General features: G+C 49.4%; 1 protein-coding gene across 2 annotated transcripts; it reads left to right on the forward strand.

The window, feature by feature from the left end:
* The first annotated feature begins 4,555 nt into the window (after positions 1-4,555).
* DDIT4 (DNA damage inducible transcript 4) lies at positions 4,556-6,218 on the forward strand. Of its 2 annotated transcripts, none has more exons than XM_080938458.1 (3): positions 4,556-4,692; positions 4,818-5,073; positions 5,335-6,218. In XM_080938458.1, the coding sequence occupies exons 2-3, from the start codon at positions 4,878-4,880 to the stop codon at positions 5,826-5,828; spliced, it is 690 nt and encodes a 229-aa protein (XP_080794584.1). In that variant the 5' UTR covers positions 4,556-4,692; positions 4,818-4,877; the 3' UTR covers positions 5,829-6,218. The 2 variants fall into 2 exon arrangements, with proteins under 2 accessions (XP_080794584.1, XP_080794585.1); XM_080938459.1 differs by having other exon boundaries at positions 4,561-4,692; positions 4,821-5,073.
* The last annotated feature ends 6,697 nt before the right edge of the window (positions 6,219-12,915 follow it).

Here is a 12,915-nt window from a genome sequence, read left to right on the forward strand (position 1 = left end):
TGTCCACTTATGTGACAGGAGCTGCAGGATCTGTTCCCTGCTCCTACATAAAGAAATAAAATACGGTCGGTATTGTGAGATACTTCAATGAAAATACTGATTCTCAAGATTCCCTAGATCAGCTCTCTGTGCTGTGTGCTGAGATTGGTTGCCTGTTGCCTAGGGATGCTGTGCCCCGGCTGGAAGAACTGGGCTGTCCTCTGGTGGTGCTCCCAGACTCCCACCCAAGGAAGGCAAATATTCTGCTCTGTGCCTGGCTGCAAAGGGACTAGAGAGGCCGCATGAAGGCCTCTGAAGAGCCACTCTATACACCCAGGCAGATGCTGGGATTCCAGCTATACATCTGTGTGGGTCTGGGAAAACTGTTTTTCTCTTTTGGGTAGCTGTCCGCTGATCCATCCAAAAACATTTATTCAGTCAGGGAGAATCTTCCTGGGACTCTCCTATGGGGGGTGGGAGGCTAGCATAGCCCTGGCTAAAGGATATTAAGATGGACAGAAAATTGTCCTCGAGCTTTTAGGGGAGAAGAAAGGGGTGAAGGAACCTAAGGGTTGCAGGGCCAGCATGTCCAGGCAAGCCAGTCATGCAGGCAGCCTTAGCCAAGGGCACGGGGAGAGGGAGAAATGAATACCAAACGCAAAGCGATGGCCTCTGAAGGGACATAGAGCTGTGTCTTCCCATGGGGGAGAGGTCACTCCAGTTTCCCAGAGAAGCCAATGGTTAGGAAGCCCTCCCATTTCTACATCTTTTTTTTTTTTTTTTAAGTAGGTAATGAAGAGGTCTTGTCCCCTGTCATATCAAGCAGGTATCACACAGAAAGACAAGTCCTTCACTCCAGGCCTCTGTTGGGCTTCCTTGTAAGGCAGTCCTTTATCTCCCCTCTCCTAGCATCACCAGGGTTAGGTTCCCCAGGCCTTTTTTCAGCACTGAGAGGGAGGGGTGTGTGCTTAGATTATGGTTCAATGCAAGAGCACTTGCCTAGCATGTATGAGACATCTGGTGCCAAACAAAAACCAAATGGCTGAAACAAACCAAGGATGGTTTCTTGGGCTGTTGAGATGGCTCAGCGGGCAAAATGCTTGCTGCCAAGCCTGAGCACGTGAGTTCTGTCTCTGGAGCACACATGGTACAAGACGAGGACTCCCACATGTTTTTGTCCTCTGACCTCCACACACAACCGCAACCCACACCCCCCACGTGTAAGAAGACAATTGGGAAAAAAATTAAATGTACTTTTATTATGTTAAAATTCATGTGTACACTATCAGATGTCCCTGGAGTTAGAGTTGTGAGCTGCCAAACATGGGTGCTGGGGACAGAACTTGGGTCCCCTGTAAGCCAGTTAGGTGTCTGTCACAGCTGAGTCAACACTGCAGCCCAGGAGCTTTAGTTTTTCTTTTTTTTAATATTTATTTCTTTATTTATTTTATGTATATAAGTACACTGTATCTGTCTTCAGACACACCAGAAGAGGGCATCAGATCCCACTACAGATGGTTGTGAGCCACTGTGTGGTTGCTGAGATTTGAACTCAGGACCTCTGGATGAGTAGTTAGTGCTCTTAACTGCTGAGCCATCTCTGCAGCCCATTTTTTACTTTTTTAAATGACAAGGCCTTGCAGTCTCTGTGTAACCTAGAATGACCCGAATGTCTGATCTTCCTGCTTCTACTTCTCAGTGCCCAGAATACATGTGTGCCACACACCTGATTTCTGTAGGGGTTTTCTTTGTGGAGAACCTGGAACTTCATGTGTGAACTGTCTCCATCAATACTGTAACCCCTGGATAGATTTCTCTGGGGAAATTAAAAAAAAAAACCTACAAAATTATCCCAATGCCTATGAACACAACCTTTTCCCATTTGGGGGAAAATGGGGGTTTGTGTTTTGTTTTTTATTTATTTAATTTTATTATTTTTTAATTAATTAATTTTTCGAGATTTGTGTAGCCTTGGCTGTCCTATACTTGCTCTGTAGACTAGGCAGGCTGGTCTTGAACTCAGAGATCCTCGAGGGAAGCTGTTTTATTAACAGAAAGATTCACTGATTGAGGCTGAGGAAGGCTGCTCAGTTGGAGTGCTTGCTTACAGTACAGAAACTGCTGAGCTCCATCTGAACCTTAGTATATCGCAAACTAGGCTTCACTATGCATTCCTGTAATCCCAGCACTTGACAAAATTCAAGAGGTCGTATCAAGTTCTAGGCCAGCCTGGGATACATAAGACCCTGTCTCAAAAATAAATAAATAAATAAATAAATAAATAAATAAATAAAGACATTAAATTAAAAGAAGGGGGGAGGTGGCTTATGTAGCCTGTGATGGTGTCTGTTGGATAAATGTGCGAATTCGAATAAACTCCTTTTCCTTTCTAATCTGGTCCGAATTGGTAAGGGGCTCCTTTGTTTATTACTGTTCACTCTAAAGAAAGACTATTTTTCCTGAGACAGTATGTCATATTTCTCTGAAGCACCCCCCCTTCTATCAGAGAGGTAAAGGAAGAGGAGGAGGAGGAGGGAAAGGGAGACTGGAGCTGGAGCCCTTTGGAGGCAGTGCTGTACCTGGCTAGCATGCCTGAAGCACTGGGTTCATCCCTAACGTGGAAAAAAAAATGGTGACAGCAACGTACCCATAGTCTATGTTCAACAGTCTCAGCCTAGTTGGAGGAATGAATGCCCTGCTGGTCAATTGATTTTCTCTCTCTCTCTTTCTCTGTCTCCTTTCTCCCTGGTAGCAGAAAGATTCACTCACACAGGGCCCCAGCCTCCACCTCTGTGAAAGGCATTAAGAGATGATGTCACCTGCTCTTAGGGAAGCATTTCATCTTACCAACCTTATCCGATGTCTCCTAGCAAGCGTCAAGTCTAATTGTCAGGAAAGAACCCTAGCTCTTAGGTCTGGGAGCTCCAGAGGCAAACACAGTAAGTAGTCCGCAGCTGTCTTTCTTTAGCTGTGTCTCCAAATCTGAGCCTACCCTACCCCACCCCCTGTGGGGGAGGGGGGATGTCCATAAATGTGTGGTCCATAAATGAGTGGGTCTCGCGCCTGTAAAAACCAGAGTGCCTGTGGGAAACCTAGGATTCCGGTCCTTCTGCAGTTCTAAGACCTGGCTGTTCTAAAAGTTAGGCTTTTAATTTTAATTTTAAAAATATCAGTGGTAGGAGCTATGCTGAGTGGCTCACGCCTTTCATCCTAGCACTAAGAAGGCAAAGGCAGGAGATTCTCTGTGAGTTCCAGGCCAGCCAGCCATGAGAATCTTGTCAAAAAGATGAAATTGGGCAGTGTGGGTGGGGCTGAAAAGGACAGTGACCTAACTTCCCTGGCAAGTGTCAAGTGTCAGAAGCAAACCTGCCCTGTAGCGATGTCTGATCTAGTTTGGTTCCTGCCCGCCGGGCCAGAGTGTCTGATGTAAGTTTGGTCTTTGCTTCCATCAGGGTCCCAGAGTCCTACATTAATCAAACAGGTCTAGTCCGTCTGAATCTCCTCCCACCCTAAACAATCGCTATCAGCCCTCGAGCAGCGCTGCCAGGCTAGGTTTCCCGTTGCCTCGCCTCGCCTGTATGATGAAACTCCTGCCCGCCATTGCGTTCGGGCTTTTCCCAAGACCTTGGTCCTGAGTTCCATTGAATTCTCCTGCTCCCCGCCCCCCTCCCCTTTTTTCCCCTAACACAAAGCATGAGAGGGGTTTTAGGACCCGGCGGACGCCAGGGGCTCTGCCGCAGTGGGTTTGGGAGGCACTAGCCCCGCAGTGTTCTGTCTCTAAGGCCTGCGGGTGGGTCCGTGTGTCGGTTTGATATGAGTCCTTGTTCCCTGGCCGTGGACTCTAACTCCCACCCAAACCTTCTGCTTGAGGACAACCTCGCGTCGGCGAGCACCGATGTCCACCCACACCCTGCTCCCCCGAGTCTGTAGAGTAACAGGAACACTGATGAGGAGACCTGGGAGCCAGCGGCCCCGAGTTGCCTTATCTTTGGACCTATTACCAAAAGTGCATCGGGTGTCTCCAGAAAAGACAGCGAGGGACTGATGCTCAAGGGACAGCGGAGTAACCTCTGCTGCCGCGCCACCGTCCCACGGGCATCCAGTTGTGCGCCTGGTAGTGTCCTTGGCCCATGGGCTCCCAGAAGCTGGGGGTACATTTCTCTCCTCACCACCGCACCAGGTCCCCCAACTCTTCGTCCCAGTGCAGTCGTGGGCTGTCCCCTCCCCCAGCAGCGCGACCCTATAATAAACAAGTCTTTCCTTGATCCTCCCCTGCCGCGAGCGCCCTCAGGGACCTTGGCAGCTGCTGAAAGCCGCCTCGGAACCCTTCCAGAAAGGGGGTGTGGCCGAGGCTAAGGCGAGGGAGAGAGGGGTTCGGCCAGGAGCGTTCTGGGGCTCCGAGGGGGCGGGGCCAGGCCGCTGTCACCAGGCAGGAGAGAACGTTGCGAACGTGCGCCCGGTGCCTATTGGCTGAAGTGGGCCACACTCCCGGGTCTCGATTGGGCTGCGGCCTGGAGCGGGCGTGGCCTCGCCGCGAGAGCCCTTATAGGCTGCTGCTCGCTGGTGCTAGGGATCGCAGCAGTCAGGGGGGAGGTGCGAGAAGGTTTGTAGGGACAGGTCCGGGCAGCGATCGGGGGTTGGCACCAGTTCGCTCACCCTTCGAGAAGGCAGAGAGCTCTTGTCCGCAATCTTCGCTGACCGCGCTAGCTGGTGGTGAGTGTCCCTCCCGGGTGTGCACATCTTGGCGGGGAGCGACCTCGGCTGTTGGGGGCCCCAGAGCCCTCAATCCCGTGCAACGGCAACACTGACGCCAAATCCTTGTCCCTCTTGTCTTTCAGCAGCTTCTGCGTTCCTTCATCCGAACCTCAGCAGCCACCGTCCTGGCGTCTGACCTCACCATGCCTAGCCTTTGGAATCGTTTCTCGTCCTCCTCTTCCTCTTCGTCCTCGTCCAGAACTCCGGTCGCTGATCGGCCGCCGCGCTCCGCCTGGGGGTCTGCGGCCAGAGAAGAGGGCCTTGACCGCTGCGCGAGCCTGGAGAGCTCGGACTGCGAGTCCCTGGACAGCAGCAACAGTGGCTTTGGGCCGGAGGAAGGTGAGCACTGAGTCGGTGCCGAATGGGAATGGGGCTCCGGGAAGATGGGGAGGAAGCGAGCTGAACCGGATCAAAGCCACCTTGGCTTCTCATTCTAGCAAGAAAAACCAGATTACCCCAGGGTTAGAAGGCACGATTGTGGGTTGGAAACTGAGGCACAGACGGGAAGGAACGCTGTTTTCTTAGTAAAGCTGCACCTCCCCCCCCTTACAGCTCCCGTGGAAGGCGCTCTAATGCCTTTCCCTGTGTTCTCTCTTCCAGACTCCTCTTACCTGGATGGGGTGTCCCTGCCCGACTTTGAGCTGCTCAGTGACCCCGAGGATGAGCACCTGTGTGCCAACCTGATGCAGCTGCTGCAGGAGAGCCTGTCCCAGGCGCGATTGGGCTCGCGGCGCCCTGCGCGCCTGCTGATGCCGAGCCAGCTGGTGAGCCAGGTGGGCAAGGAACTCCTGCGCCTGGCGTACAGCGAGCCGTGTGGCCTGCGGGGGGCACTGCTGGACGTCTGTGTGGAGCAAGGCAAGAGCTGCCATAGCGTGGCTCAGCTGGCTCTCGACCCCAGTTTAGTGCCCACCTTCCAGTTGACCCTGGTGCTACGTCTGGACTCTCGCCTCTGGCCCAAGATCCAGGGGCTGTTAAGTTCGGCCAACTCTTCCTTGGTCCCTGGTTACAGCCAGTCCCTGACGCTGAGCACCGGCTTCAGAGTCATCAAGAAGAAACTCTATAGCTCTGAGCAGCTGCTCATTGAAGAGTGTTGAACTTCGTCCTGGGGGGGCTGCACTGCCCCCCAAAGTGAAGACGAGGAATTTCTGTGGTGGAGACCCTCAGGCGAGGACTGAAGGACTGTCCCCTGTGTTAGACGACTGACAATAGCCACCTGAGGGGCGCAGGGCCAGGTGGGAGAAGGAAGTGTTGTCCAGGAAGTCTCTAGGTTGTATGCAGGTGGCTCCCTGTTGGGGCACATGCCCCTCAGTACTGTAGCATGAAACAAAGGCTTAGGAGCCACACAGGCTTCTGGCTGGATGTGTGTGTAGCATGTACCTTTTTTTTTTTTTTTTTTTTTTTTTGTATTACTGACAAGTTACAACAGCAGTTGTGGGCCAGAGCCGGAGGGGCAGCTGGTCTGCACTGGCCTCTCTGCCCGGGCTGTGTGATTGGGGGGAGGCGGGGAGGGGGGGACAGTCTCCGACACAGTTTGTGTATCTCCTGGTCTGACAGGACCAAGCGTGTTTGTCGTTTGATTTGTATCTTGTTTTTTGGGGGGGATCGGAGCTTCACTACTGACCTGTTCGAGGCAGCTATCTTACAGACTGCATGAATGTAAGAGTAGGAAGGGGGTGGGTGTTAGGATCATTTGGGATCTTTGACACTTGAAACAAAATAACACCTGGGAGAGGCATCCAGCCCATGTACTGGAGGATTGAACTGTGAGGGGATGGGGCTGAAGAGGGGTTGGGGGGCTGGAACCCCCTCTCCCCAGAGGAGTGCCACCTGGGTCTTCCATCTAGAACTGTTTACATGAAGATACTCACGGTTCATGAATACACTTGATGTTCAAGTATTAAGACCTATGCAATATTTTTACTTTTCTAATAAACATGTTTGTTAAAACACTCAAGTCTCATCAGTGCCATAGATTAAAAAGGAGAGAGGTGGGTGGTGCTGGTCAAGACAAGCTTTATCAGATTCAGGGGCCACTTGTGTACCCCCCTGACTCCTTCCTGCACTACTGGCAGCTTGGTAACTGCCATCAGAACCAAGAACCCAAGCTCCCTCAGCCCTGCTGATTGGAGCTACTAGAAGAAGGTGCTGGAAAGAAGGTGAGAGATGAGTCAGGCCTGGAAGTGAGTCTCCACAGGGAGGGTCATACCCTGCTCTCCAGGTGAGAAGACCCAGTCTTTTCTCTGAGGAAAATCTAGGCTGATGTGGTATAGTCAAGGCTATGTATGGTTTTATCTCTGGGTATAAAAAGGTGAAGAGACCTTTGAAAGGGACAATTCAGCTCAAACCTCTTCCTAGGCAAAGAACCTAAGCTCAGGAGATGTGGCCCAGGGCAGGAGCAGACTCATACAAAGGCAGAGGGATGACCAGGGTGACCCCTGACTTCTCTCCCAGAGAAAAGGCCCAACCAGACAATGGGCTAGGGTTGAGTTCCTTATCAGAAATGTTGGAGTTGGGCCAAGAAGGCCAAGGCCTTTGTCACTTCTCCCAGACTCCAGAGTCACCCACACCAAGTGTCCTTGGGAGAATGATTACCTCCTTTGTTTCTCTTCCTGATCCCAGACTGGCTGTGTGTGCCCCAGGGCTGTAAAGTGGTCCTTTGCATCTTTGTGGAGGGCTTAGTTAAAACAGTTCCCCCAGGCTGGGATGTAGCTCAGTGTAAAAGTACTTGCCTGGCTTGTAAAAAACCCTGCTTTATCTCCACATCTCCCACCAACCACAAAGGAAAACCAGATCCTTCCAGGGAGCTGAAGGCAGACTAAAAACATCCTCAGGAATCCTATCCAGGCCCTGACCTTTGGGGTGGCCCAGGAGACCCATATCTCTTTCTCAGAACCCTCATTTATTCCCCAAATGAGAGAGCCCTAGTTAGAAGCCAGGTGATAGTCACTGTACAACCGGCATCCCAGAAATTGAGAGGCAAAGGCCATTAATTCAATCTATATAGTGAGTTTGAAGCCAGCCTGGGCTGTATAGTGAATTCTAGACTTGCCTGGGCTAGTCATGAGTTTGAGACCAGCTGTAGCAACATGGGTTCTGCTTTTAAAAATAAAGTAAAATAAAACAAGCAATGGGGTGTGGGGGGGGGGAGAGTAGATACAGCCTCAGGAAAGCCCTGGCCTGTCTTAGGGTCTCTCTTAATGTTTTATGCATGGAGAATGGTCATCTCAAACAAAGGCTGATCTATGCTCAGTCAACCTGAGTGTGCAGCCCAGCCCTCCCCTTTAGCTTACAGGTGCTGTTCATGAAACTGAGACTCTGACATTGCTTGTTCTTCTGTGTTCCTGACCCCAAACAGGAGCCAGGAAAGCCACAGCCAGCCCTTCTCCTGACTTGGCATCACCAGGCCTGTGTGGGCCCTTCCATTTTAAAGCTGGTCAGATGGAGGTAGGAGGAAGGACTGCTTTCTTAGAACCAGTGTGACCAAGATTCCTTCTACAAGCCAGCTTAGCACCAGGCTCTGATCTCTAATAACCTCTGCCAGGGACATGAGTCCTCGGCCTTTAAAGCCCAGAGAGAAGTATAGCCCTTTCAGGACTGTCCTCTGCCTCCCTGACCTGCATCTTTCACAATGACCATGTTGAAATCTTGGCAGTCTTAGATGTCATTGTATCTGCTTCCAGCCCTGTGGGGTGCTCTTAGGTTCCTCTGGTGTATAATGTCAGAATCATCAAATGCCCACTCTCCCTAGGCTCAGGGAACACTAGGGCCTTCCAGCTTTGTGAGGAGAAAGTATAGAGGCACACAATTGTTCAGTATGCCTACTAACTGGCTTAGGGAAATAGAACAGACTAAAGTTTTTTTTGTGTGTGTGTGTGTGTTTTTTTTTTTTTTTTTTTTAGATTTATTTATTTACACTATAACTGTCATCAGACACACCAGAAGAGGGCATCAGATCTTATTACAAATGGGTGTAATCCACCATGTGGTTGCTGGGATTTGAACTCAGGACCTCTGGAAGAGCAGTCAGTGCTCTAACCACTGAGCCATCTCCAGCCCCAGACTAAAGTCTTATGTGCAGAGGGTTGAACCCAGAGCCTTATCCATGCTAGACACCCACTTGACTGGTTGCGCCCAATTCCCAGCCCCAGAGGTCTGGGAGGAGGCATGTTCTCTGTGGCTAGGACTGAGGATTTAGAATTAATGAGCTCTGGGTTCAGACCCTGACTCAGACATTTTGTAGCAGATAAATGAGAACGAGTCACTTGATCTTTTCAGTCTGTAAAGAGGTGATAATATTGAGAAATGACTCTGAAGAGGATGTCACTGGGCTCCACTGTGGGTAGAGAAAAAGCCAGCTCTGGGTTTGAGCAGTCCTGGGGCTAGTTATAGAGCAAGTTCTCTTCCATGAGGACTCCTTGTCTCTCTGCTCCTGTTTTCCTCTAACATCTTTTCAAATGTCAATATTTTAAAAACAGTCTTAAAGGGCTGGAAAGATGGCACAGCTCTTCCAAAGAACCCAGGTTCGAATCCCAGCACTCATATGGCAACTCACAACTGTCTATACCTCCAAGATCTTGACACCCTCACACATACATGTATACACACACACACCAATGTACATAAAATAAAAAGAACTAAACTTTAAAAGTCTTTAATAAATCATGTTTGAAGCTGGGTGGTAGTGGCCCATACCTTTTAATCCTAGTACCTGGGAGGCAGAGGCAGGCAGATCTCTGAGTTTGAGGCCAGCCAGGTCTATAAAGCGAGTTCCAGGACTGTCCAGGTTACACAGAGAAACCCTGTCTTGAAAAAAAAAAAATATATATATATATATAAATAATAACAATATGGTGTTGGCTTTTGTGGCCTTTTGGTGCTGGGTGTCTTATTTACTCTGTTACTGCTGTGATAAGGCACGATGACCAAGGCAAGTTAGAAAACATTTTAAACTGGGACTCAGTGGGTTTTGTCCATTTGTAATCACTTTGTAGATAGAAGGCTCAGAGGTTAGGAATAGGTACTGCTCTTGTGGAAGCCCCATGTTCTGTTCCCAGCACCCACAGCAGGCAGCTTCTCCACAACTGGCTGTAACTCCAGCTATAGGGGGATTTTACAACTCTGGCTTCCTCAAGCACCTGCACTTATGCATAAGTCCATACTGAGGCTATATGTATACTTTAAAAAATAATAATAATTAAACCTTTTTTTTTTTTTTTTTTTTTTTTTTACAAACTTAATCCCAGCACTTGAGACAGACAGGTAAGAGAAACCAGAGTTCAGGGAAGCCATCCTGGGCTACAAAGGCCTTGTCTCAAACAAAACAAACACCCTACTCCCATCTCACCTCCAGCAACAGAAGGAGTTCCAGGACAGCTGGGGCTACACAGAGAAAGCTTATCTCAAAAACAAACAAAATTTTAATTCAAAGTAGACTATAGGACCAAAGAGAAGAGCTAACTGTATAAAACTCTTAGAAGAAATAGAAGGGCAGATTGTCCTGCTCTTGGGTTGGTTGGTTATGCTTTTTTTTTTTTTAATGGGTGAGTGTAAATCTTGAAAAAAGTATGGGGGGCTGAAGATATGACTCAGTGGCTAAGAGCACTGGCTGCTCTTCCAGAGGTCCTGAGTTCAGTTCCTAGCAACCTCATGGAGGCTCACAACCATCTGTAATGGGATCTAGTGCCCTCTTCTGGTGTGTCTGAAGAGAACGACAGTGTGACAGTGTACTCACATACATAAAATAAATCTTAAAAAAAAAATTTGGGTGAGTGGTTACTTACCTGTATGCATGTGCACCAAAACGGTAAGACCAATTAGACTTTGCCACAATCTAGCCGGTAGCTACTTGAATGGGGCATAATGACACGTACCTGTAAACCCATACTTGGGAAGCAGGAAGATTTTAAATTCAAGGCCATCCTGGGTTACATAACTCAGTGGTAGAGGGTTTGTCTGGCATGCAGACACAATGCCCATTTGCAGCAGCACAAAATAAAAACAAACAGACATTTTTAAAGTGCAGCAACAAGGACTGGAGAGATGGCTCAGAGGTTAAGAGCACTGGCTCATCTTCCAGAGGTACTGAGTTCAATTCCCAGCAACTACAGGGGGTTCACAAGCATCTGTAATGAGATCTGATGGCATCTTCTGGCCTGCAGGTGTAGGTGCAGATAGAGCACTCATATACATAAAATAAATAAATAAATCTTTTTTTTTTTTAATTAAGGGGGAAAATGAGCCTACAGTGAGGTGTGGTCCAAAGACCCCCCTCTTTGTAACCTTGTTTCTAGTCTTGTCTACATAGTGAGTTCCAGGTCCCCCAGGGATACACAGTGGGACCCCGTGTAAAACAGTATCAGTAACAAAATGGCAGCTCCTCAGAACGATGAGGCAGAAGGATAGCTTAAGCCAGCGGTTCCAGGTCGGTCTGGGCGTCACATGTTTCAAAACAATTTCAAGAAGAGATGTGCTAGGGACACAATCTACGGGGAGCTGGGGGGGACAGGCTCTATGGAGACTGAGATTGGGAACTGGGCATTCTGCCAACCGTCCAGTGACGAAGCAAGTTCAGGTTGCCGAGGCCAGATCGCTCATATTTACCCAACCACTTTATAGTCAAATTACATCATCAGCCCTACAAGGCTGTTGCTGAAACGGTTTTCTCCATTTCACAGGTGAGGAAAACCAAGAAAGAAGGCAACAGACGGAGCCTGGACCCGAAGAGAAGTGACCTGTGGCTTGTGCGATTTCATCATTATCCCCGTTTCATCATTTCTGAATGTACAGGAGGGATGACATCTCAAAGTGACTCTGAGACAGGGCTGGACTGCCAGCTGCCCTGGCAGTTCCTCCCCACCCCCATCCCACCCCCACCCCCACCCCGCACCCGGCACCCTCCCTGGATCCCAGTCTGGGGTGGAGGTGGTTAGCAGAGTCAAAGCCACCTCAAAGGCCACTGGGCAAATGCTTGACTGCTTTCTTGGGAGAGGGGGGAGTCAAAGTTGGGAAAGAATCCCCGAAGAAGAAATTTCCGCAGCCCTTCCCCCAAGGAGGAATTTTCCATTCTGCTTAGGCTGACAAGCATCTCAGAGTCCCCAGAGTTTGGCGGTGGCAAGCCTTAGGTCTCCTTGAATAGCTTAGCCCAGCACTGGAGGCGGTGGAGGAGAGGGGCGAGATTGTTGGAGAGGCAGGACTGACCTAGAAAGAGGAAAAGGAATGGAGGAGGGGCAGATACCCCGTGATGTAGTGAAAAATAGTCTTCTAGAAGAATCCCAGTCGGGATCGGCAGGGATAGCAAGCTTCAAGGCAAACTTCCTAGGAGAGAGCAGGAAGCTAGGGAGGGAGGACCAGGTGCACAGCTGGAAGTGAGGGATGAGAAATGCCACAGCCTGGAGCTGTTTGACAAGGTTTCCATGAATGTAGGGACCATGCATCCGCCAATAATAGTACTAGGTGCAAAGAAAGAAAATTACGTTGAAGCAGATGGTGCTCTGTGACGCACTCACAGGCGGTGCAGGGCTGACTGGGTAGCCTTTGAACTACCTGCTGCCTGGACACCTCTCCCTCAGAGCTGCACCTGGCTGTCCCCTGAATGTCAGGTGCAATTCAACAGCTCTGTCAGCAGGGCAGTGCTCCCTGACCGTCCCAGTTAAAGCCTCCCTGTTTCTCTGTCTCTTTACCTGCCTTAGCCTGGGTCTTATTTTTTCCTTCTATCTTTCCTACCTACCTTCCTTCCCTTCCTTCCTTTTTCCCTCCCTCTTTCCCTCCCTCCCTCCCTCCATCCCCCCTCTTTCTTTCTTTCTTTCTTTCTTTCTTTCTTTCTTTCTTTCTTTCTTTCTTTCTTTCTTTCTTTCTTTCTTTTTCTTTCTTTAAAGGAATGCTGTCCTACCCACTGAAGAGTGGGAATATCCTGAAAATCAAGACATTATTAAGCTTGTTCTTCATCAAATCCCTCAACACACACACACAAACACACACACACACACACACAGAGAGAGAGAGAGAGAGAGAGAGAGAGAGAGAGAGCAGGCTGGGGAGATACTGTTGACACCCACTGAACTGTACTTTCAAACATCCTGGTAAAATCACAACTAAAATATTTTTTTCCTGAGCACTACAGCATCCCAGGCATCATGAAGACTCTCTACAAACCTCTGACTTTCTCCTTGAAGCATCCTGGCC

This window comes from Micromys minutus, assembly GCF_963924665.1.
Source record: "Micromys minutus genome assembly, chromosome: 25".
NCBI classification, from domain to species: domain Eukaryota; kingdom Metazoa; phylum Chordata; class Mammalia; order Rodentia; family Muridae; genus Micromys; species Micromys minutus.

Bases quoted from the DNA above. Each gene is read 5' to 3' on its own strand.
- DDIT4 (XM_080938458.1), top strand. From the start codon at position 4,878: ATGCCTAGCCTTTGGAATCGTTTCTCGTCCTCCTCTTCCTCTTCGTCC. The intron at 5,074-5,334 runs GTGAGCACTGAG...TCTCTCTTCCAG, and splicing joins TGGCTTTGGGCCGGAGGAAG to ACTCCTCTTACCTGGATGGG.